The sequence below is a fragment of the Rhinoderma darwinii genome, chromosome 1 (genome assembly GCF_050947455.1).
Source record: "Rhinoderma darwinii isolate aRhiDar2 chromosome 1, aRhiDar2.hap1, whole genome shotgun sequence".
NCBI classification, from domain to species: Eukaryota; Metazoa; Chordata; class Amphibia; order Anura; family Rhinodermatidae; genus Rhinoderma; species Rhinoderma darwinii.
In genome coordinates this window covers 40,966,281-40,990,447 of record NC_134687.1, presented here as the reverse complement: position 1 = coordinate 40,990,447, position 24,167 = coordinate 40,966,281, and the positions used below count along the sequence as shown (strand labels likewise).

The window sequence follows — 24,167 nt, the reverse complement described above, 5'->3', positions numbered from 1 at the left end:
ATAACTACGGATCCGTGTTTATGGACAGTATTTACGAATGAATGAAAAGTATGGTCGTGTGCATAGGGCCTTACAGGCTCACAGTTAAATCTCCAAGATACTCCCTCACTTGGCTCCAATGGAGTGGAACATTGCCCTTTGTACACTGCTAACTCGCTCACTCTTGGGTAGGGGTCACACCTCTAGATATTACAAGTACATACATTGTCCCTTAGATTATCAGGATTCTAAGGCGGCCTTGACTAGGTGGATGGCTGACAATCCGTAACACACAATGCAAATGCTACTCTCTGCCCTTGAACGCAGCATTTGTAAGATACATTCCCTCTAGCTGATATACTGAAATGGTCTTACAAATCTACTATATGGCATATATCTCGCCCATTTGGGGTTTTAAAATGAAAATTTTCCCCACTGACCATTGTTTTAGATGCCAGGAGGATTTGGCAGAAATTTAGCACTGCCTTTGCAGCTGCCCAAAAGTACAATTCTTTTAGACGGATGTGCATTCCTTTGTTGCCGCCGTCTGGTCAATAATGCCCCCTTTGACCCTATTTGGGCCATTTTTGGCTACATTGATAAAGAGAAAATCCCATGCACTGCAGTAGGAAATTACTTTCTATGACCACTGCAGCGGGACTCAAAACTATCTTGCACACATGGACCCATCTTACATCCCCTCCATTTAGAATGTATCTAAATGGGGGTCTCTAATAAAGTGGCAATTCAGTGTGTCCATTTTCTCATTCTCTTTAGCATTAGCAATGGCCATGCCCCGGACATACAACGGCTGGTATGTGTAATATGAATATTACTAAGATAAGTAAATACCTAGTCATTTAGCCATCATTTAGCCGTAAGATATGTGCCCCATTGTGTTCTGCTGCCAGCTATGGTCTTAAACATACATTTGTAATTTTGGACATCTCTGCAACAAATGGTTGTCATTCATGGGAAGGAAGCAGGAAGTAGGGGGTGGCTCATTATTTTGCATATACATAATTTATGTACATTTTTTACAGTATCATTCATTTTGTGTTTCCTGATGATAAACTGATCACAGAATGTCCTGCTGCTAGGGTCACCAGCCATCAGATGTAAACTGTGAGGGAACCAGGCAGCAAATGTCTTATTTATAAGCTGCGCCACCACAGGGGAAATTATGCATTACATGGTTTCCATTGAAAAGATTAAGCTGTCTGTATAATGCATGGCCACGCCATGTACTCCAGAACGAGAGATACTCTTTGTGGCCTCCTTACGCTCTGGATGATTAATGGAGATCCTGAATGGTGGACATTCTTCTAATAACTGTAATAGGGTATTTGAAACGATCTATTTTCACCAAGTAATGACCTATTTAGCTTTTAGCTTTATGCTAATGACTTCCTTAATAGACAACTGGGCGTGTTGTTACTTTTTGACCAAGTGGGCGTTGTGAAGAGAAGTTTATGACGCTGACCCATCAGCGTCATACACTTCTCTCCATTCATTTGCACATAGCGATCCTGCGTCGTTCACTAAGTGCAGTCACATACACACACATTAATGTGTCTTGACAGTAAATAGACATCGCGTCCAACCAGGACGGGATGTCTATTCACAATCCCGACACTTCGGTAATGTTTTTGTGTGACTTACTCACACAGCACATCGAGATCACGCTGTGCTGTCATTTACAGCGAGATCTCGCGTGATTACGCTTGCTGTGCTGTAAGTCACACACAAACGTTACCGAAGTGTCGGGATTCTGAATAGACATCCCGTCCTGGTTGGACTCGATGTCTATTTACTGTCAAGACACTTCAGTAACGTTAATGTGGGTGTATGTGACTGCACATAGTGAGCAACGCAGGATCACTATGTGCAGAGTAAATGAATGGAGAGAAGTGTATGACGCTGATTGGTCACTGATTGGTCAGCGTCATGCACTTCTCTCCACAATGCCCATTTGGTCAAAAGTAAAAACACGCCTAGTTGCCTATTAAGAAAGTCATTAGCATAAAGCTAAAATAGGTCATAACTTGGGGAAAATAGATCGTTTTTCTAAATAAAAAAACACTGCTGTAATCTACATTACAGCGCCGATCACATGTACAAGATAGGCCACTTATAATGTGGTGACAGAGGCTCTTTAAAGACTACGCACATCTTTGAAATAATTTAAAAAATAAATAAAAGTGTCAATCAGTGTGTTTGGTGCAACTTTCAAAATACTTTTTATTAAAAATTATTTTTAATTTTTTAGATATAGCGGCTCAGAATACTGTATACAGAGCAGCTCTATCTTGCCCTGAATCCTGTATCTGTCAGGTCCGCGACACTGACGGGTTCAGTGTCAGCGGGTCCTGCATGTTTCCGACACACAGGATTGAGCTGCTATCGATCACATCTAAGTTTATAACATTGGATCCCGTCCTGTGGGACCCGTGGGACACGCTTTTACTGAATCTGCCAGTTCTTAGCACATGATACAGCTGCTCTGCATACATGATACAAAGCAGCTGTATCTCAAAAAGTAAAAATAATTTTTAATAAAAAGAATTTTTAAAGTTGGACCAAACACTCTGATACACATTTTTATTAATAATAATAATAATAATAATAATAATAATAAAATAAATAAAGAAATTATTTCAAAGGTTTACATAGCTTTTAAATGTATTGTCTGCTTCTGTTGTCTCCAGATGTCCTCAATACTCAATAGATTACATTGTGACTACTAATCACTTTTTGAATTATTTGAAAATATATAACTCTGAAAAACAAAATATACATGAAGTAATTTCCTAATTTTCTTTTACATTATAATGGATGGGGAAGAGTTAACGTAAATACATGATTTATGCATTTGTGCTAAAATAACATGTATTCAAATAGAGTCTGTATGTGCTTCAGTATAAGTGGGCCATTCAGTCTATGTATTGAATTACAGTACTAAAGGAATAGGGGAGATTTATCAATATGAACAGCGCGCAACAGATTTATCAACAGGGTGCAGCAAACTGGAACACATACAATGATAAATCTGCCCCAATGTGGATATTAGGAAAATAGGCTGAAGAATTACACATTTCATTAACCCTAATCTGCATAATCTTGTCAAATGTGAACGTCTGGAGCCCAGTTGTGACAAATGGGATTATTTTACTACGTATGATCATCTAATTTCAATGTTATTAGCAACAGCTTGTTTCCCAATATGTAAAAATCCTGGGATGTGTCCCCATTGTCTCTTATTTGGACATTGCATTTAGAGTTTCCATGTTTCAGGTAAACAGACAGGACTTTGGAGGACAAATATGAAACTTGCTGCATATCATATTTGATATGAATGGAAATGCTCACAATTTATTCGAATTTTGCACGTTTTTATTATTTCTTCAAGTTAAAATATTTATCTTTGTCTGTTGTATTAAAGGAACACTCCAGATAAAACTGATACACTGTGTTATGCTTAGTGGCGGGCATGAGTGGGTGGTGCTTATCACCAAAGTAAGAATCCATGTGTCATGCCCCTTCCCATTAAGCTCTGCATTAGACATAACAATGTATACATTTTTTCCCAAGTATATATTTAATAATTCCATGCTAAATAGGAAACTCATGTCTGTGTGGAAATTGTTATAACTACCCCTCCTTCAAAGTAGGGTTGGGCCATTTATAAGGCACTGCAACATGGAGAGTTACTAATGATCTTGTAAAGTACAGCGCTAATCATTGCACTGACAACCCAAATAAAAACATTTTTACGTAACGTTTATGGCGCTTGACAGTATTGCTTCCTCTTTGTAACTGGATGACTGCATAATCATCCTGAAGATCGCGCGGACACAGCAAGTGTGCCATGCGATCAGGAGCGGGGCAATGGCAGTAATACACTGCCGCAGCCCAGTTTAATGGCTGAGATTAGAGAAACCTCTGATCTCTGCCATAAACCCTATAAATGCCTCGATCAATGCTGATTGTGGCATTCAAAGGGAGATAGTGAGAGGGAACTCCCCTTTGAATACATCACAGGGAATCCTTATACAGACGGCCCAGCGACCATTGACAGTGCTCGGCCATATCTGTCATCCCTATAGACTTTGAATGAAGCGGCACCGAGAATGCCTCCACTCAATTCAAACTCCTCCTAGCCAGAGTCTTGCAGCTGGGGGGATTGGGGTCCCCAGTGGGGGTCCCACCAATCTAGTATTTATCACCTAACCAGTGGAGATTAAGTAATATAAAAGCAGGGATCAGCAGTTCCACTGGTTTGTTTGCCTATCATGTGGGTTTGATCTGCTGCCAAGCTGTTGTCTTACCCTGCTGTGGGATAGTATTCAGATAGAGTCAGTGAGCTCTGTAAATTCTTGTCCACTGTCTATTTGTCTATTTGTCTATTAACTGCTTTCATACTATTCAGCTGCCATCCACTCCATTTGTGCATCGTCTCCATCATCTACTGTCTTCGGTGTTCGGTTCCGCTTGTTCATTGGTGAGCTACTTGTGCTGTTTGTTTTCTGCCAGTGTTGATACATGCTTCAGCCACATGATAGTGACTGTTTGGTGGTGCGTTCTTGAGCATCACCAGCGGCGTAACACATACAAAGCAAAACAAGTATCAACAAGCTGAAGATAGATAAAACAATACATATGATTTATCGTGATAATCCACATTACCAGCAGAAACAGCTGACGATACAAAAGCATATTCAACATGAATGAGAAATGTAGCGGAGGAAGCCAATGGAACGGGAACTGGAGGTGCACTCTGTTTGAGAACCAATATGCTGTTCTTTGAAGCAAATCTCTCAGAGTAGAAGGAATTTTCATGGATTCTCTCATATTGAACATAACTCCAAGTATTATATTCAACTATCACCAGTAGAGCAAACAATATATGATTAAAAAGTACAGATCCCAGAAATACATAAAACCTAAATACATAGCGTGCATCTCTGTTATTCTTCGTGTTTGTAACTTACACTCATTAATATTCAGCTCACCAAAACATTTCTTCTCTTGTATTGATTTTCTCAGGAGCCATAAGATTTTTTAGAAAATTAGATTAAAGAAAACTAGTATTTGATTGACAGGTATATTTAAAGAGCTATTCCAGGAGACCCACAGATGGCAGTTTTGGAATGTAGAATTGCTTAGCGATGATCATTATTAATTCTATCACGTGAATAAACTTTTAAGGGGAATTAAAGAGGGTTTTGCATTAAGAAGAAACTAATAGATTACCCTCAGGATAGGCCACCAAATATCTGATCAGTGGGTGTCCGGCACCCCACCGATAAGCTGTTTTGAAGAGGCTGCGGCGCTGATCAGCGGTGGTGCCGAGAGTCATATTCCCACCAATCAGATATTGATGGCCTATCCTGAGGATAGTCCATCAATTTCTTCTCACTTGAAAACCATTTAATTATTCCTATCTGGTGTAGAAAAGTTGCAAATGCCTCATAAGTAACTATTTTGCAATTAAACTTAACTAAAAAGTAGTCGGGCTTAGTGGAAGGGATGGGGCATGCCAAGGGCCCAACAAATTGAACATAATTTATGCCAGGAGCTAGCATAAATTATAGCGCAAATCTATTCTAGTACAGAGTAGATTCAATTTACTGGCGCACAGACGGCCCAAGTTGCGGCTAATTTATTATTTGCAGGGTCATTCTGCTTCAATTCAAGCTGGGGAAGTGATTAACTCATCAGTTAATTAGTCTATAATGTTCTTTCAAGCTTTGATCTTCTTTTTCTGTCTGAATACACCCACACCCATCATTTAGCAGAACTGAGCCCTTCTATTGTTTTTTTTTGGATCCAGTGCACCTGAGTACCGCAGCAATCACATTAAAACCTTCAGTCTTCTCCCTCTTGCAAATATTTGAAGAATGAAATCCTTAGCGTTAGGCACAGTGATGGATTTGTTTCACATGCATAATCTTACATTAAATGACAGAAGCCATAATAATGATGAATGGCATTCAAGATAATTATTTGCAAAGATTTTTGCTGCTCCAGTGCAAGAACGAACTACTTCTAAACTTTGGGAATTTGTTTGTTCACGCATCTTCCTCCTATGCAAAATTATAGAAGGGTTTTCTGTTGTGAATTTATAAGATTAAAGAGCACATGTAACTTCTCCTGACATGTCCATTTTTAGAAGATACTCATAAAATTCTGGAACACATTTTCTTAGAACTCTGCGTTGTTACATTCCTCTATTATTCCGCCTAGAAATTTATGAATAAATTGACAGCTGGGTGTTACCATTTCCCTTGTTAAAGGGGCGTGTCCCTTCACAGTCACTCTGTCAGCACTGATTGGACAGGGTCAGTCTGTGTAGGGACACACCCCCAACTAATAACTCACAGTTCTCAATTTATTCAAAACTTTGTAGAAGGAAAACGGCACAACGTAGAGTTGTAAGTAAAGATGCTTCAGAATTGTTATTTTATGGAGACTATAAGTATTTACTAAAACAGACATGTCAAGAGAGGTGACAGGTCCTCTTTAAAGCGGTTGTCCCATGAATACATCATAGAGGTGGGTCCACACAGAGTAGAGAGGCGTTATCAAAGAACAACTCTTGCTCTTATAGACCCAGCTTGTCCATATATTACATGGACAGCTAATCATGTGAATGGGTGTCAGGTAATAATATATTGACTGGCATGTAACAATATTTTTTACTTGAATTTCCTTAAGCCGGACAATCACATTGATCAGCTGATTTTTGGATTGACTTCGATAAAAAAAAAAATAGGCTATCACCATGAGATAACCCCTTTAATGATGACAGTTTAGAGACCTATAGCTACAACATACAGTAGAGGCAGCCTCTGCAACGGCTATAGATCAGTGTAGGAGGGGGTCCCAGTGCTGGTTGGCCTTTCCCATATGTGCATGGAAATTGGTTTTAAGGTAATATCGCGTTTCTCTGCTCAAAAATAAATAAAAAATAAGCGGACAAGTGGTTCTATTGACCCAGGATCGGGGTGTCATAATGTGAACCAAAACAGGAACGGAATCCTTTGATTTTTGTCTTTTCATATGAGCCCCCAACACTTCTTGTTGTAGCTTAGATATTAAATTACTTCGTCAGGTTCTAAATTAGCTTTGTATATTATTTTTGTATGTAATATTACCATTTTTGGGGGCTGGTGAAGCTTCTGGAGATCTGTGACCTTAAAAAGTGTTGCTTGACCTGTTCACAACATGCTCTAGAAGGGCATATGAAGGTCATAGAAGACCATTCACAGACCAGTCATGGTTATCCATCCATTTCAATGAATACTAATTTTTCCCCTGTATCTGATCGCTGATGTGGCTAATTTTGGATTATTTTTTATGACTCAGCCAATCTTCATAACCTTCCATTTACATCCCTACTGGCCAATCGCTTCTAGGGTCTCATTCCCCCCTCCAGGAGGCCTGTACAGTCTGTGTTGTAGTAGTAGTAGTAGTAGTAGTAGTAGTAGTAGTAGTAGTAGTAGTAGTAGGGTAGTAGTAGTAGCAGTAGTAGTAGTAGTAGTAGGGTGGTAGCAGTAGAAGTAGTAGTAGCAGTAGTAGTAGTAGTAGTAGTAGTAGTAGTAGCAGTAGTAGTAGTAGTAGTAGTAGTAGTAGTAGTAGTAGTAATAGTAGTAGTAGCAGTAGCAGTAGCAGTAGCAGCAGCAGCAGCAGCAGTAGCAGCAGCAGCAGTAGCAGTAGCAGTAGTAGCAGTAGCAGTAGCAGCAGCAGCAGCAGCAGTAGCAGTAGCAGTAGCAGTAGCAGTAGTAGTAGTAGTAGTAGTAGTAGTACATATGAACAGATATAAATGTAATTTTTGTTTATTATGTTCTTCCTTTAGATTCAATTGCTATTCAGGCAGGCCAAATACATTCCATGTGAATGAAAGCTTAATGGGAAGCAACTGAGAGACATTATGGATTATGCACTTTCATGTTGTGCGGAAGCCTCACATAGCCTTAATTGAATTGTTCTGCATCCATTGAATGCTCTTTGTATACAGCATGCATCATGTTTAGTTATTATCAGCATGCAACAAAAGAAAACACATATTTTCCATTCGAACTAAAAGATTAGAGAGATTAACATTTATGACACTTCCCATTTCAATCAAAACCTAGGGATTCTGTTTCAAAGGCCAAATTCCACTGTGTATTCTATAAAGCATTGTGTCTACAGTGAATTGTTTAATTACTGTTCTGTTTTTTAATGCTTTGTCTTAGAAATGTACTCTGGGTTTAAAGAGACCAGTATATTTTATATGAAAGGGTTCAGACGATTTGGAATGAAGGGTCTCCCATAGCAGTCATCACCTCTTCACATAGTATTCCAATGGACTTAAAGAAGAAACAACCTATAACACTGGTTTTCTTCATGATTTATTGTCATTCTCTTTATATACTAAAAAAAGACAGATAATCTTTAACTTCTCACCGTGGGCAATGAGACTGCTTTGTAGTAGCCTGTTTTTCACAGACTCTAGGTTCAGCACAAGCACTACATAAACTTTCCACACCAATAAGATATATGTGCTTGTTTTTATAACGTGACCCTTTTGGCCCCTGTGAAGCTTGTGACTTGAACTTCCGGTTGATCTCGACATAGGATTTGACCTCACCTTCACTCGGACCATCCATCACCTCTTGGTTCCTGTAATGAACTTCTCATTGCTGAACTTCTTTTCTGTCCTTGACTATTGACTACTGTTACTGACTGTCCTTTGGTCCAACTTCTGTTGGGCTTGTACTATTAATTGCTAGATGGTTTGCTGAAATTATTTGGCCAACTTTCATAAATAATAATAATAATAATAATAATAATAATCATCATCATAATAGTAATAATAATAATAGTAATAATAATAGTAATAATAACAATAATAATAGCAGTAATAATAATAATAACAATAGTAATAATAATAGTAATAATAATAATAATAACAATAGTAATAATAGTAATAATAATAACAATAGTAATAATAGTAATAATAATAACAATAGTAATAATAATAATAATAGTAGTAACAATAATAATAATAATAATAATAATAATAATAGTAATAACAATAATCATAGTATTAATAATAATAGTTAAAATAATGATAATGATAATAACAACAACAACAACATGTACATAGTAATATCAATATGCTTGTTATGAAGTTATTAGTGACGTGCGTGAGACTAATATAAATTGTTACAACAAAGCTTTTTAAAAACGTATCCAGCTTTTATCACACATGCCCAAATCAAAGAAGTTACATGGATAATATATCTGTGAAATTTCCAGTTTTATGAGTAAGTAGGCTACACACCATGTTATTATGTGCTGCCAAAGGACGATAAAGAAAGGGGTTTCCCCGCTATAGATATTTATGGCATATCCATTGGATGTTCCATAAATATCTGACAGGTGGAGTCTCTGACACCCCCACCTATCATGAGAACGATGTTCCCCTGACCTCTATCCCACCTGGTGAGGAGACTGCTGGCTGATGTCTCCGGGCAGAGATTGTACTGATAGGTGGCTTACTATATAAATATTAGTATATAAATCAAGAGGTAACTGCACAAAAGCCATTCTATAACTTTATGTAGATGCTTGTAAGTCGTCTTCTTCTACAGCTCATTATTCAGTAAAGGTGCCATTAAAGGGGTTTTATTATCAGAGACATTTATGACATATCCACAGGATATGTCATAAATGTCAGATAGTAATGGGTCCCACCTCTGGGACCCGCACCTATCTCTAGAACGGGGCTCCCTAATGGCTGAAGTGTACGATTTCTGACCATGAATTACGGAAACAGCGTAGCTCGCTGACCTATGCTGTTTCATTTAGTCCCATTGTATTGAATGGAATTTACGGAAGCAGCGTGGCGTACAAGCTATGCTGTTTCTGTAACTACCATTCAGTTCTATGGGACTTACGGAAACAGAGTAGCTCAGCGAGCTCAGCTGTTTCAGTAATTCATGGTTGGAATTCACACGCTTCAGCCACAACAGAGAGCGGTAGAACAGGGTTTAGGGGGCCCCGTTCTAGAGATAGGTGTCTGACCCACGTCTATCTGACATTTATGACATATCCTGCGGATATGACATAAATGTCTCTGATAATAAAACCCCTTTAATGGCATCTTTACTGAATAATGAGCTGTAGAAGAAGTCGACTTACAAGCATCTACATAAAGTTATAGAATGGCTTTTGTGCAGTTACCTCTTGATTTATATACTAATATTTATATAGTAAGCCACCTATCAGTACAATCTCTGCCCGGAGACATCAGCCAGCAGTCTCCTCACCAGGTGGGATAGAGGTCAGGGGAACATCGTTCTCATGATAGGTGGGGGTGTCAGAGACTCCACCTGTCAGATATTTATGGAATATTCAATGGATATGCCATAAATATCTATAGCGGGGAAACCCCTTTCTTTATCGTCCTTTGGCAGCACATAATAACATGGTGTGTAGCCTACTTACTCATAAAACTGGAAATTTCACAGATATATTATCCATGTAACTTCTTTGATTTGGGCATGTGTGATAAAAGCTGGATACGTTTTTAAAAAGCTTTGTTGTAACAATTTATATTAGTCTCACGCACGTCACTAATAACTTCATAACAAGCATATTGATATTACTATGTACATGTTGTTGTTGTTATTATTAAAATTTCCTGGTAGACGCTGCGCTGACTCTGGACTTGATATAACACAGTGGACCAACACCAGCAGATGATATGGATCCCCAAACCATCACTGACTGTGGAAACTTCACACTGGACCGCAAGCAACTTGGATTGACGCCTCTTCACGTTTCCTCCAGACTCTGGGACCTTGATTTCCAAATGAAATGCAATATTTACTTTTATCTGAAAAAACGACTTTGGACCACTAAGCAACAGTGTTGGTCCATTGTGTTATATCAAGTCCAGAGTCAGCGCAGCGTCTAGCAGAACATTTTAGAGGACTTCATGCTCCCCTCTGCTGACAAGCTTTATGGAGATGCTGATTTCTTTTTCCAGCAGGACGTGGCACCTGCCCACACTGCCAAAAGTACCAATATCTGGTGTAATAACCACAGTATCACTGCGCTTGATTGGCCAGCAAACTCGCCTGACCGCCATGAGAGACACCAGACCGAACAATACAGGCGAGCTGAAGGCCACTATCAAAGTAACCTGGGCTTCCATAACACCTCAGCAGGGCCACAGGCTGATCGCCTCCATGCCACGCCGCATTGATAACACCTCAGCAGGGCCACAGGCTGATCGCCTCCATGCCACGTCGCATTGATAACACCTCAGCAGTGCCACAGGCTGATCGCCTCCATGCCACGCAGTATTGATGCAGTAATTCATGCAAAAGGAGCCCCGACCAAGTGTTGAGGGCATATACTGTACATACTTTTCAGTAGGCCAACATTTTAAAAACATTATTAAAAATCATTTTTGAAATTGGGCTGATATAATATTCTAATTTTCTGAGACACTAAATTTGGGGTTTTCATTAACTGTTACCATAATCATCAACATTAAAAGAAAAAAATGCTGGAAATAGATCACTCTGTGTAATGAATCTATATATGAGAGACACTTTTTGCATTGAATTACTGAAATAAATTAACTTTTTGATGATATTCTAATTCATTGAGAAGGACTAGTAGTTATTAAATATTAAGGAAATAGATCTTGACTCAATTTTTACTTCTTTAACAAGCATCTCCCCATCAAATAACCTTGAAATTTGGTTGTCCTTAAATGTTAACAATTTTTTCTTCTTTTTAGCTGTTTCTAAATAATCTTGATCTAACAGGCGCCGAACAACCACTTATGGCAGGCATTATAGTACCCATAGGGGTTGTCACACAGCTTTCCATTTAGCCTAAATGGCCCAAAAACCCTAACAATCTGCATCCCACTCTCCCTTGCTTCCTCTTTTCTGCTGCTCTGAGTGTCTGTGTGTCACTTTATATCTGGTAGTAGATCTATTATTAAATTTGTGAATCAGGAGGCTCAGGATGAACCATGCTATTAGTTTCCATATAGAGGGATGCTACAGCACTTGAAAAAATGGGGAATTACATAAAGAAGTGCATTGAATGTTACTATGTTGTTATCACCGTGAGTATGAGGATTAATGATAGAATGACATGTCTATTGTACTGCCTCAAAGGGATGGGGCATGATTATCTGAGAAGAGCTGGTGATGTCACAGAGTGGGGGTGGGGCTATCTGGGGAGGGTTAATGATGTCACAGATTAAGGGGGTATGGTTATCTGGGAAGGGCTGGTGATGTCACAGATTGAGGTGGGCTGGGTTATCTGGGAAGGGCTGGTGATGTCACAGATTGAGGTGGACAGGGTTATATGGGATGGACTGGTGATGTCAATGAGTGGGAGGAAGGGTTAACTGGAAAGGGCTGGTGATGTCACAGAGTGAGGTAGCAGGGTTATCTGGGAAGGGCTGGTGATGTCACAGACTGAGGGGCAAAGTTATCTGTAAAAGGCTTGTGATGTCACAGATCAATGGGACAGGTTTTTTTGGGAAGGGTTGGTGATAGGGTTGGTGCTATCACAGATTGAGGGAACAGTATTAGCTGGCAATGGTTGGTGATGTCAAAGACTGGGGTGAAGTTATCAGTAAAAGGGCTAGTGTTTCACAGATCAAGGGGGAAAGAGTTATCTGGGAAGGGCTGGTGATGTAACTGCCCATCCTAAATTCCAGGCTTGGTTGATTTGTCTGTAAATCATGGAGTACTAAAACGTACAAAAATAAACTGATTGAAATGAAGCAACACCCAGTTCTTTTAAATAAGCTTGAATAATTTTACACCTTTTCTATTTTTGATGACAAATTGTCAATCATTAAGAATAAACTGTCACCCAAGTGAACAGTCCATATAAAACAAATCTATTTCCCACGTTACCAATACGGAGCTGTCCGAGCTTCCCTGTAACCTGAAGCCAGGCCATATTTCTAATTACACACGTAATAGCTGCTTGTAAGACTCTTTTCCATCCATTTCTTTGCACCTAATCCCTTCTGTGGCTGGAAATGAGAGCAATTTCCTTCCTGCGGCTTCTCTTGGCTTGCAGCAGGATTTACATTCACCGTGAGTTCCCATACAGGATGACAGCACTGCCACTGATTTGAAGCACATGCCCAGATGATTTGTCAAACTGCTTGCTTAGCTCAACAAAAGGCTTGCCTCCAGCGATTCCTTTGATAGCACATCCTTTGTTTATATACAGTCTAAACCTAACTGAAGTGTTTCTTCATCTCCCCATGGTCCAGCTCTTCCTATTGATGGTTTTTTTCATCATTCCCGGCCTACCAGAGGTGAAAATGGTGCCATGATAGCTCTCATGTACTAAACGCCATTATGCATTCATGCAGTCTACTTGTCAATCATCAATGTCACGCTGCCAAGGTCGATGACCATAACATTATATACAGCCTGCAATAAATAGTCTAGTATAATATGTAAATGGAATGGAGTGCTCTCCTATTTGGGTTCCCAGAATTTTTTTAACTACTCTTCGTAAAGAAATTTTAAAAATATTATGGGTAGGGTCTCGTCCTAGGATAAAATTGAAAACCCTCGGCTTACCAATAGACTAAAGTGGATTAGTCCTTCCCAGCTTTTATCAATATAACTTGGCCAGTCAACTGGTCTATACTCACTGGTAGCTCCGCCCTCTGATTATAATCCAGTGGTACACCTAGAGCGCAGCGCAGTCCTGACAAGAGCCTGCGTGGACTATTATTGAGAGGCCCTACTCCTTATAAGTCTCGGTTACCTATTCCCATGCTGGTTGCAATGAAGGTGGGGATCGTCACTCTACATTTTACTCCTGAAGAGGAAGCTAAGTGGTCACCACATATGCTAACTTGGCTTAACCCATATCTTCTGTTCAGGTATTATCAGCTGCGAAATGCCTTCAGATCGCAGTTTTCTGGTTTGACCGTCCCTCTCAATTAGCCCCTTTTAGAAGGTCTAGCTCAAAATTCTGTTCTTGTTCAACCACTTTAATTTTTCTAGACACCAGAAATTTTAATTTTGCTTTTCTAAAGACAAAAGTCCTTAGAATGGAAGAGTGACATACCTGACATGGCCACAGATGGCTGTGGTGGCCTCCTTGACAGCTCCGGTCCTGCCCCTATCTGTGTCAGGATAAGTTAATACAGGTTCATTTCTTTGCAGGATTATTATACCCCCATCTCAACTTTACATAATGGGCAGATCGTCCTCGGTGGATTGCCCGAGATGTCTGCTCGCCTCTGGAGCAGTGTTACATATGTTCTGGGAGTAAAGCGTTCTCCAAAATTACTGGCATCTTGAATTTATAGAGTCTTACCTCGGTGCCCAAAGGATTATGCACCCTAAGGTCTTTATAAGTAGTAGTCCATATAAGATTTTACTTTATTATGCAAAAAAGGTTACCTTAGTTAATTGGAAATATCCTAAAAAGCCCTTGTGAGAGGTATGGATCCGTAAGATAAATAATGTATTGCCTATGTATAAGCTCACCTATATAGCTTGTGGGAACCCTAAAAAAAATCCTTAAAATATGGAAAAGCTGGTGGGATCATCCTGCTACAGTCTTAGGGATGATTGACTCTTGAAATCTAAAATATTTTTTCACAACCTATGCCTTCCTAATCATTTGTTAATTATGGTGTATAGCTTATTTTCCTTACATTTTGAACCCCCTATTGCTCCCATGTTTGGGAGCCTTTTACTTTCAAATGACAAGAAAAAGTCAGACAAAGAAGTGAGGTGGTCCCATAGCGGTAAGCAGGGCCGCCATCAGGTATTTCAGGGCCCCATACAGCTAAATTTTCTGGGCCCCCCTACCGTGGCACCGCCTGTTAACGGTACTCCGTCCAGCTACCCAGGACCGCCATCAGGGGGGTATTAGGGGTACTGATGTGAGGGGCCCATCCAAACCTAATTGAAAGGGGGGCCCGGTAACTGCCGCGACTTGCCTTTGGTAGAAAAAAAACAGGCTCCTGCAATGGGGCCCGTTTTTTTCACCAAAAGAATGTCGTGAGCTGCGGGCCCCCCCCCCTCTCGTCATGGGGGCCGTCAAACACCGCCCGCGCGACCGATCGCGCGCACCCGCAAACTCCCGCGCCCGCACACCCGCGACCGCCTGGAAGCGCGCACCGAATTTTGAGGCAGATTTTGACCTGCCCACACTATCTTGCCACGTTTTTTGCACGCGGCGATTCAGCACAGCAGACAAAAAACGCAGCGAAAAATGCATTTTCTGCCTCCCATTGATTTCGATGGGAGGTCAGAGGCGGAACCGCGGCAAGAAAGGATGTGCTGCTTTTTCTTTTTTTCGCGACTGGCTCCCATTGATTTCAGATTAAATCATTGGGAGGACGTTTTGGAAGTTTTTTGGTGCTGATTCTGACGCAGCGTCCGAGTCAATATCAAGGCCCAAAAACTCTGTGAACTGGGCCTTATTGTTAGGGCTTATTCAGACTAACGTGTAATACGTCCGTGCAACGCGCGTGATTTTTACGCGCCTCGCACGGACCTATGTTACTCTATGGGGCCGTGCAGACTGTCCGTGAGTTTCATGCAGCGTGTGTCCGCTGCGTAAAACTCACGACATGTCCTATATTTGTGCATTGTTCGCGCATCACGCACCCATTGAAGTCAATGGGTGCGTGAAAATCACGCCCAGCACTTCCGCAGCCGTATAAACTATGAATGAAAACAGAAAAGCACCACGTGCTACAAACATACAAACAGAGTGTCATAATGATGGCGGCTGCGCAAAAATCACGCAGCCACGCATCATACGCTGCTGACACACGGAGCTGTTATGGACCTTTTGCATGCGCAAAACGCCACATTTTTTGCGCGCGCAAAAAGCACACGCTTGTGTAAATCCGGCCTTAGGGTAGGAACACACTAGGCATGAACACTGCGGATTTTATGCAACACATTTTATTGTGGAAAATCCGCAGCGTATTACAGTCGCAGCAGAGTGGATGAGATTTGAACAAAAGACATTTCCTTTGCAGGGGCCTGTTTTTTTCTACCAAAGGCAAGTCGCGGCAGTTGCCGGGCCCCCCTTTCAATTAGGTTTGGCCGGGCCCCTCACATGAGTACCCCTAATACCCCTCTGATGGCGGCCCTGGCGGTAAGCAAAATTACCCCCTCTTGGTCTTCATGCTCAGAGGCGTAACTTGGAGAAACATTTATAACAGCCCCCCAGATAACACGTGTCCTTTATAACGATGCTGTTCTCTTATGTAGCAGATGGGCCTTTGGCCCCCTCTGGCACCAAGATCTATATGTGACTGCAACCTCTGCATCCCCTATACTTACATCCCTTTTTACACTATGACACCCCTACATCCAGAAACAAGGCTTATTTGCTTCCTTACTTTACTTTCCATGGAGGAAAAAAAGGCAGTATAACCTTTGGGGCTGTCCCCCCCTCCCCCGTCTCTTTTTCTGCTAAGCCTATGTTCACATTGGAATCATGTTTTTCAATTTTTTTAGGATACATGATGAATATGACAGATCCATCATGATTAAGGTAGTCATGATCCTTTTTTTTTTTTTTTAACTCCCAATGACTTATAATGGGTTTGCCAGGTTACCGTCAGCTGCCCTTTTTTTTTTTTAATAGATAGAATAGCGCAGTATGCTACGCAATTCTGACCTACAAAAAGCAATGGAAACCTGATGGAAAAAAACAAACACAAGCGTAAATAAAGCTTAAGGCAGAGTTAACATCTGTGCCAAGTATTCTGTTATTCTATTCCATCATATGAGCAGTAAAACAGATATTAAGTGCGGTGAACAATCTGTCATGTAATGGACACCAATGGCGCCCAACGGACCCTATTGACTTTGAGTGATTTTGTTGGGTTTCTGTCATGTCACCAGAAGAAATATCACAGCATACTGTGTTATTTTTTCTGGCAATTTTTTAAAAGAATCTGTGGCGGAGACCCCTAACTGAGGCAAATGTCAATAGAGCCTAACACAGTGAGACATGTAGAGAGCAGATGCACATTGCACATGGATGGGCTAGGAGGAAGCCAACCTGATCTATCACTAGGGCTTCCTATTTGGTAAATACAGTATACTCTTGATAAATAACAATAGATAGATAGATAGATAGATAGATAGATAGATAGATAGATAGATAGATAGATAGATAGATAGATAGATAGATAGATAGATAGATAGATAGATAGATAGATAGATAGATAGATAGAAAGTTAGTATCTAGAAATGATGTGGCCCCATAAATGGGCCCTCCTTGTGATGTTTACACTATAACACCCATACACCCAGAGACAATGATTGCTTGCCCCTTTCCTTCCATTCACTTGGAGAACACAAAAGGCAGCATAATTCCAGGTACCTATTCCCCTTTTCTTAAGGGGCTTTACACTGGGTGATTATCGGGCAGACGATCGTTCATAGATCGCTCGTTGACGATAACTGCCCTGTGTAAACAGCGCAGCGATCAGCAGATGAACACGCAAACATTTGATCATCTGCTGGTCGTATAGTTTTAAAAAAGTAAAATATTATCGTTGTCGGCAGCAGATCTCCCTGTGTAAACAGGGAGACGCTCTGCCGACATAATAATAATGTATGGGGAGGAGCGATCAGATAAGATCAGAACTCATCCCAATCCATAGTCCCGTGTGACAGGAGCAAGCGAGCGCCGATCAACAATGTCTCGTTGATCGGCGCTCGCTGCACCGGCCGCTTATCGGCCGGAGTAAAAGGGCCTTTATTTTACTAACACTTTGGGTCCTGTAGAGAGAAGCTGCACACTACCAATGGGTCCAACGATGTCTGCAAGCGCTATCTATATGGTCTAGACATATAGATGAGACAGATCGCTCTTCATGTAGGCACCATACAGGGGTACACAAAGTGCCTATGGATCAGTAATATGGGAAAGCCGTGGGTCTACAGGCTCTGTGCCCGGGTTTGCAGTAATTACAACTCTTTTGTGTGCTAATGCAGATAATGACTGTAATTTAACAATTACTTTACAAATAATCCCTAACAAGTGCATAGAAATCAAGAGAGTGGGAAAAAGGAACCAAGTACATGGTTATATTTCAATTAACAATTGTGTTCACTTACTATACACTCATTATGCCACACGGGAGAAAAATGTTTTACTTTTAGTTTTTTTATATTGTTTTTTATTTTAAAAAAAGAGAAGATAATTTTAGCATTCTGTACAATTCTGTTACTGGATCTGATGTGCTGTGTGAGGTGAAGGCACAGGGGATGAAGGAGACTTAATGTTCTGCTTTGCTAAAAACCACGATGGGCCTGGTGGGAATACAGCTTTAACTTTATCTTCAAATGATATATTGCTGCTTATTTAAGCTGGAAACATAGAAGTTAAGTCTGGTTTTATCTTTTACGGTTGTCTCTGCCCCTCCTTCCCGCGGATCTCTCATCAGTTCATCTCAGGCCAAATCATTTAAACATCTAAATACAAAATGAAGACGTTCACCATGAATTCTCTGTGTGAAGAGCCACAAGCCATAAAATACAATTTAAGCAAAAAATAGGATTCACAGTTATATATGAATAGAATAGGAGACGATCAGTCCTGAACTTTGAAGAACATTTATAAAAGACTGAAAAGCAAAGGTGCCCACGGAGTATAGGTACGTATTAACCCCTTCCCGCCACAGCCATTTTTCAGATTTTCCACTTTAGTTTTTTCCTCCCCACATTCCAAAAGCCATAACTTTTTTATTTTTCCATCAATATTGCCGTATGAGGGCTTATTTTTTGCGGGGAGAGTTGTATATTTTCATGCACTATTTATTGTAACATATAATGTAGTGGGAAACTGGAGAAAAAATATTTGTGGGGTGGAATAGGAAAAAAGCTGTGATTCCTCAATTTTTTGGGGGGATTTGTTTTTACGGCGTTCATCATGTGGTAAAAACGGCATCATAAATTTATTCTGCGGGTCAATACGATTACGGTGATACCAAATTTATATAACTTTTTTTAAGTTTTACTACTTTTACAAGAAAAAAAACTGATTGTTTAAAAGGAAATTTGAGTTTTGTCGCCATATTCTGAGAGCCATAACTTTTTATTTTTCCGTCAATTGAGCGGTATGAGGGCTTATTTTTTGTGGGGTGAGCTGTAGTTTCTATTGGTACCATTTTGTGGTACATAAACTTTTTGATCACTTTTTATTCTGTTTTTTGTGGGAGATGAAGTGAGCAGAAAACAGCAATTCTGGCGGTTTTAATATTTTTTTTTACGGCGTCGACTGCGAAAACTAAATAATGATATATTGTAATAGTTCAGACTTTTGCAGACGCGTCGATTCCAGTTATGTTAATTTTTTTTTGATAACAATGGAAAAAGGATTTGTTTTTTTAAACTTTTAATATATTTTTTTATTTATTAAAAAAAAAACGTTATTTTACTTGTCCCCCTAGAGGACAGGGGGCGTCGATTCCAGTTATGTTAATTTTTTTTTGAGAACAAGGGAAAAAGGTTTTGTTTTTTTAAACTTTTAATATATTTTTTTATTTATTAAAAAAAAAACGTTATTTTACTTGTCCCCCAATGTTACAGGGGGCCGCCCTTTGTTTTAAGTAATTTAAATGCCGCGGTAGCTATTGACCACGGCATTTAACGGGTTAAACGAGCTTGATCGCACTCTTTACCCTGAAGTGTCGGCTGTAAGATACAGGCTGGCACGCTCGTTCTATGGAGTAGGCTTAGCCCATGAGCCCGCTCCATATTCCCCCACACAACTTGCGCCGTATATCTACAGCGGATGTCGGAAATGGGTTAAAAAAAATTATAGTACAGGCTAGAAAATGTTTAAAATAGTTAAAAAATTCTGTGCAAATTCATTTTTTTAATATATCTTTATATCTATTGGAGCTCAGATTTTCTGATACAGAGCTTAAAATTCCCTGCATAGACGTATATTTGTAATATAACATGTTATCTGTAGCCACCACTAGGGGAGCTTAGGAGCTTACTGCATACTGGTTATACAGTGAACTCAATTATAACCTTGTATGCAATAAGCTCCCTCTAGTGGCGACTGCAGGTAGCTAGGACGTTATCTTTTAAATTGATGTCTATGCAGGAGATTTGGAGCTCTGTATTAGAAAAATGGAGCTCCGACCACAATAAAGATACAGTAAGAAATGTATCACCACTGAATTTTGTACCTAAAATGACAGGATGATAAAAGGCAGAGATTCACATTAGTGCAGGTCATTCACAGTAAAATTTGAAGAACTTATCTGAATTTTACGTTAACAGATTGCCATGTAGGAGCCTGAGGATGGGCAAATATCTTAGGCTTTGTTCACATCTGTGTCGGGGCTCCTTTCACGGAACCCTTATATAACGGTGACAAACGGAAACCATTTGCACCGGATCCGTCATCACTGAAGTCAACGGTGACGCAAACGTAAACCTATTGTTTACGTTTGTTTCAATTTGGATTCCGTTCATGGGTTCCGCTGACAGAAATCTCAGACAGAACTCATGAACGGAGTCCCGATGCAGATGTGAACGAAGCCTTAAAGGGGTTGTCCGGGAATAAATTTAATTTTAATTTTAACTTAATTAATCATATTTAAAAATATTTCTAATATAGTGTCTACTTACCTGTGCCAGCGTTCTCCTGTTCTGATCTGGAGTCACGTGACCGCACCAAGGGTTAATTTTTCATTTCCTGTGAGGTACCGTGTCTTTGCTCAGCCAGCACTTCCGGCTGAGAAAGGCAGGGCGCGTTATCAACTACATTTACAGGCAGTGGGCTGGGCGGATGTTTCCTGAGCTCCTCAGAGCTCCGCCTCCTCTGGTCCCGCTGCCTGTAGATGTAGTTGATGACGCGCCGTGTCTTTATACAGCAGGAAGTGCTGGCTGAGCAAAGACACGGAGCGTCATCAATCTTAGTACACGCCCCCTCCTCCTTCTATCTTGTCGTCCACGCCTCCTCAGCCCTCTTCACACTCGTAGTTCCCGCACTGCCTGGCCATCTTGTCTCTTCCCTAACACACCCCCTCCTCCTTTTATCTTGTCCTCCACATTCCCTCCTCCGCCTCTATTGTCCTCCTATCGCTAATGGCCCTTTTTGTTTTATCTATTAGCCTAATTAACATCCTGTGACCATAGAGGGGCGTGGCAGTATGCAAATAGCTGAGATGCTTTGGAGGAATGTAAGCTGCCTCCTCAGATGCAGCAGGGGATCATGGGTATGGTGAGTTACAAGACAGGAAACAGACAGGACCAGAAGCAAAGAATGTAAACAGACAGCAAGGGATGTAAACAAACAGAAAGAGCAGCATCACGATGGAAATCAAACAAACTGGTTAGACGTTTAATAGGGGGTACTAGGGAAGGCAAATCAAGGCTGGGGGAATTTTTTTTTCCTGGACAACCCCTTTAACAACCAACTTTGTGAAGCTGGGCAAATATGTAACAGTTATAGTTAGGGATTCAACTGGAAAAGAAAGTAATTTAAGGGTTTGTCTGAAATTAGAACAAGTTCCACTCATGTCCATGGGCTGCGTCTGAACAGCTCGACCCCATTAACATGAATGTGAGTAGCAGACATAGCCAATGGCTAATTCTGGAAAAAAAAAAAAAGCAGACCCTTTTTTCTCGGCTCAGACAACCCCCTTTATGATTATCCATGTTAACAAAATGTTCATTAAAATTGATTGCAACAGTTTTAGCTAGTATGGAAATAGAAATAGCTTGGCCACCTAACTATTGTCCAGAGTTTGAAATAAGCAGCAGGATGAGCCCTTGTTTGAAAAAGAAACACAGGTGGGTAGCCATAGAGGTGGCACTAAACCGTAAACCATAAGCTGTAACCCCTATGCATCAGCAGTGGTCCCAGCTCCTTCTCCCTTGACTCTCGGGGCTGTGCAGACAATGTGTTCATGTCCGCTGCTGAATCTGAGGGTCTCTGGTCTTCTGATGTCTGCTGCAATCTCCCACCAGCGCCAATTTTACACTTGACCTACTCTTGATGCTGATGATGTTCCTAGGGCAGGGCGGCCTGGCAAAGGAGGGGTGTCCGATCCAAATGCAACGTAACTTGACTGTACATGCACTGTCCTATTATACAAAATGACCAGCACTTGCTATTTACCGTCACTGGCCTCCCAATGTAAATACCAACCAAGTCAGTGGTTTACCAACCTAATACCAACCACAGTTACAGACGAAGCAGTAGGGGAAGGTTTCTGATGCAGCAAGCTGCTTCCCAGCTGAAGGAAAAAAGACTGTCTAAGATCTGACCATTTTGCTAAACTTTTTATTTGTATGCAGTAAGCAAAGCAGAGGAGAGAAAGGAGGAATACAAATGGATGCTTTTTAGGTTACATATAGTTGACTTTTTATTTACCCATTAGATTATAATATAGGATAGCACAGTATTAAAAAAAGAATATCCATTATTTTCTTCTTTTGTGTGTGTGTGTGTGTGTGTGTGTGTGTGTGTGTGAGGGAGGGGGGTGTTGGTGCCTTTTTTTATCCTTAGGCTACAATCAGAGGAACTGAAGTTTTTCACGTCTGAGGTGCACCCGTGGTGGACGCGCTGTCACGGATCCCCCATAGATTAGAGTCTATGGAGGGATGCGTCATATGCAGTAAAAAAAAAATCCTATTTTTTCACAGACCCTTCAAACTCTCCGTTGAAACAATGGTCGTGTGAACGGCCCCATTGAAATACATGAGTTGCTTTAACGGCCGTCACACGGACGTGATACACACTCGTCTGAATGATCCCTTAGTGTCTCTTTTGGATTACTTGGTCTTTGTCTAATGGAAATGGCCCAGTTATAACATAGGTTCTTACCAGGGTTTGATATCTCATAGCTGTCGTGTATTTATATACTTTGTTGAGTAATAGCATAATACAGTAAAAAAAAAGACCACCTATTTGAGAAGACCAGATTTTTCCTTATCTTTTGTGTATATTTGCCTCTTTTTTGAGAGCACTACCCCGCTAGAAGACCATTTTTAATTGCAATTTTGGGTGATCTTTTTAAAAAAGGTTTTACTGTATTTGAATAGTCATACTGTATTACCTGGTATCCATATGTGTACATGACAGTATTGTGTAGCAGTATTACGAAGATATTCTCCCCTAAAATATGATCATAAAAAAACCTTACGCTGCTGTAAAAATTCATAGGTACAGAAGGCCCCCATAGAGTGCTATGGGTGATGTATTACAACTCAGTACGGAGGTTGTACACCCGAGTGAATCAACCTTAAAATAACTTTATATGATTGATTTGCTTTCTTTTTGACTGAAACATTTTCAATACATATAAGTAATTCATCTCAATAGATATAGGTCACTACAGACTTGCTACATATAATAGTTTTCATAATGAAAAATCTATAATGTCCATTCTATAGAAAATTAATCTTTTGCTTTAATTACCCTGTAATACAGAGATGTAGAATGCCACCTTTCGGTTTTTCCTTGTGGTATTTGTATACAGTTTCCATCTCTTGATAAACATTTACTCACTTCGATCTAAATATTTTAATTTTTTTTCTTTCTTTCAGTTAATTTTGACCATTTCCAAATATTGCGAGCTATTGGGAAAGGGAGTTTTGGAAAGGTAAGTTCTTCCATATTTCATATATCTTTGGTAGTGGATAATGTGCAAAAATAGCAGATTTATAACTTGTTACTCAGGATCTGGTGCTTGATTTGGGGTTTCGGGAAAACATACGACACAAAGGTCTTACTCAAAGCCCCTAGACCCTATTACAACAACTGTAATAGCCCCCCCCCCCTAACTATCACGCATTATTTATAGTACTGGTTCCCTTCTGAGGAACAAACTAATTTTTTTTGGGCCGTCTCAGGCACCAGTGCCAGGGTTCTGCCCCCCTTATAGTTACGTCTCTGATATTTTTTATGAAGACAAAAATTGTAGGTGTTAAAACAGAAACTGTGTATTACGTTGGGGTTACTTTGACAACCATAGCAGATTCTTGGATATTACTTAAGTGTTGAAAGTTAAATACACTCCAGAGGAAAATTCTTCCCAACAAATGGCAGTATTAAAAGCACAAAGAATCTGGCTCACATATACCTTACTTCTTAAAGAGCACCTGTCCCCTCTCCTGACACGT

The 24,167-nt window shown here is 40.2% G+C and overlaps 1 protein-coding gene across 1 annotated transcript in view; it reads left to right on the top strand.

Moving 5' to 3' along the window:
• STK32B (serine/threonine kinase 32B) overlaps positions 1–24,167 on the top strand; it is a 221,574-nt gene that overhangs the window by 12,351 nt on the left and 185,056 nt on the right. The window contains exon 2 of the mRNA XM_075849055.1: positions 23,592–23,647. Within this exon, the coding sequence (XP_075705170.1) occupies positions 23,592–23,647 (56 nt within the window). The remainder of the gene's footprint in view (positions 1–23,591; positions 23,648–24,167) is intronic.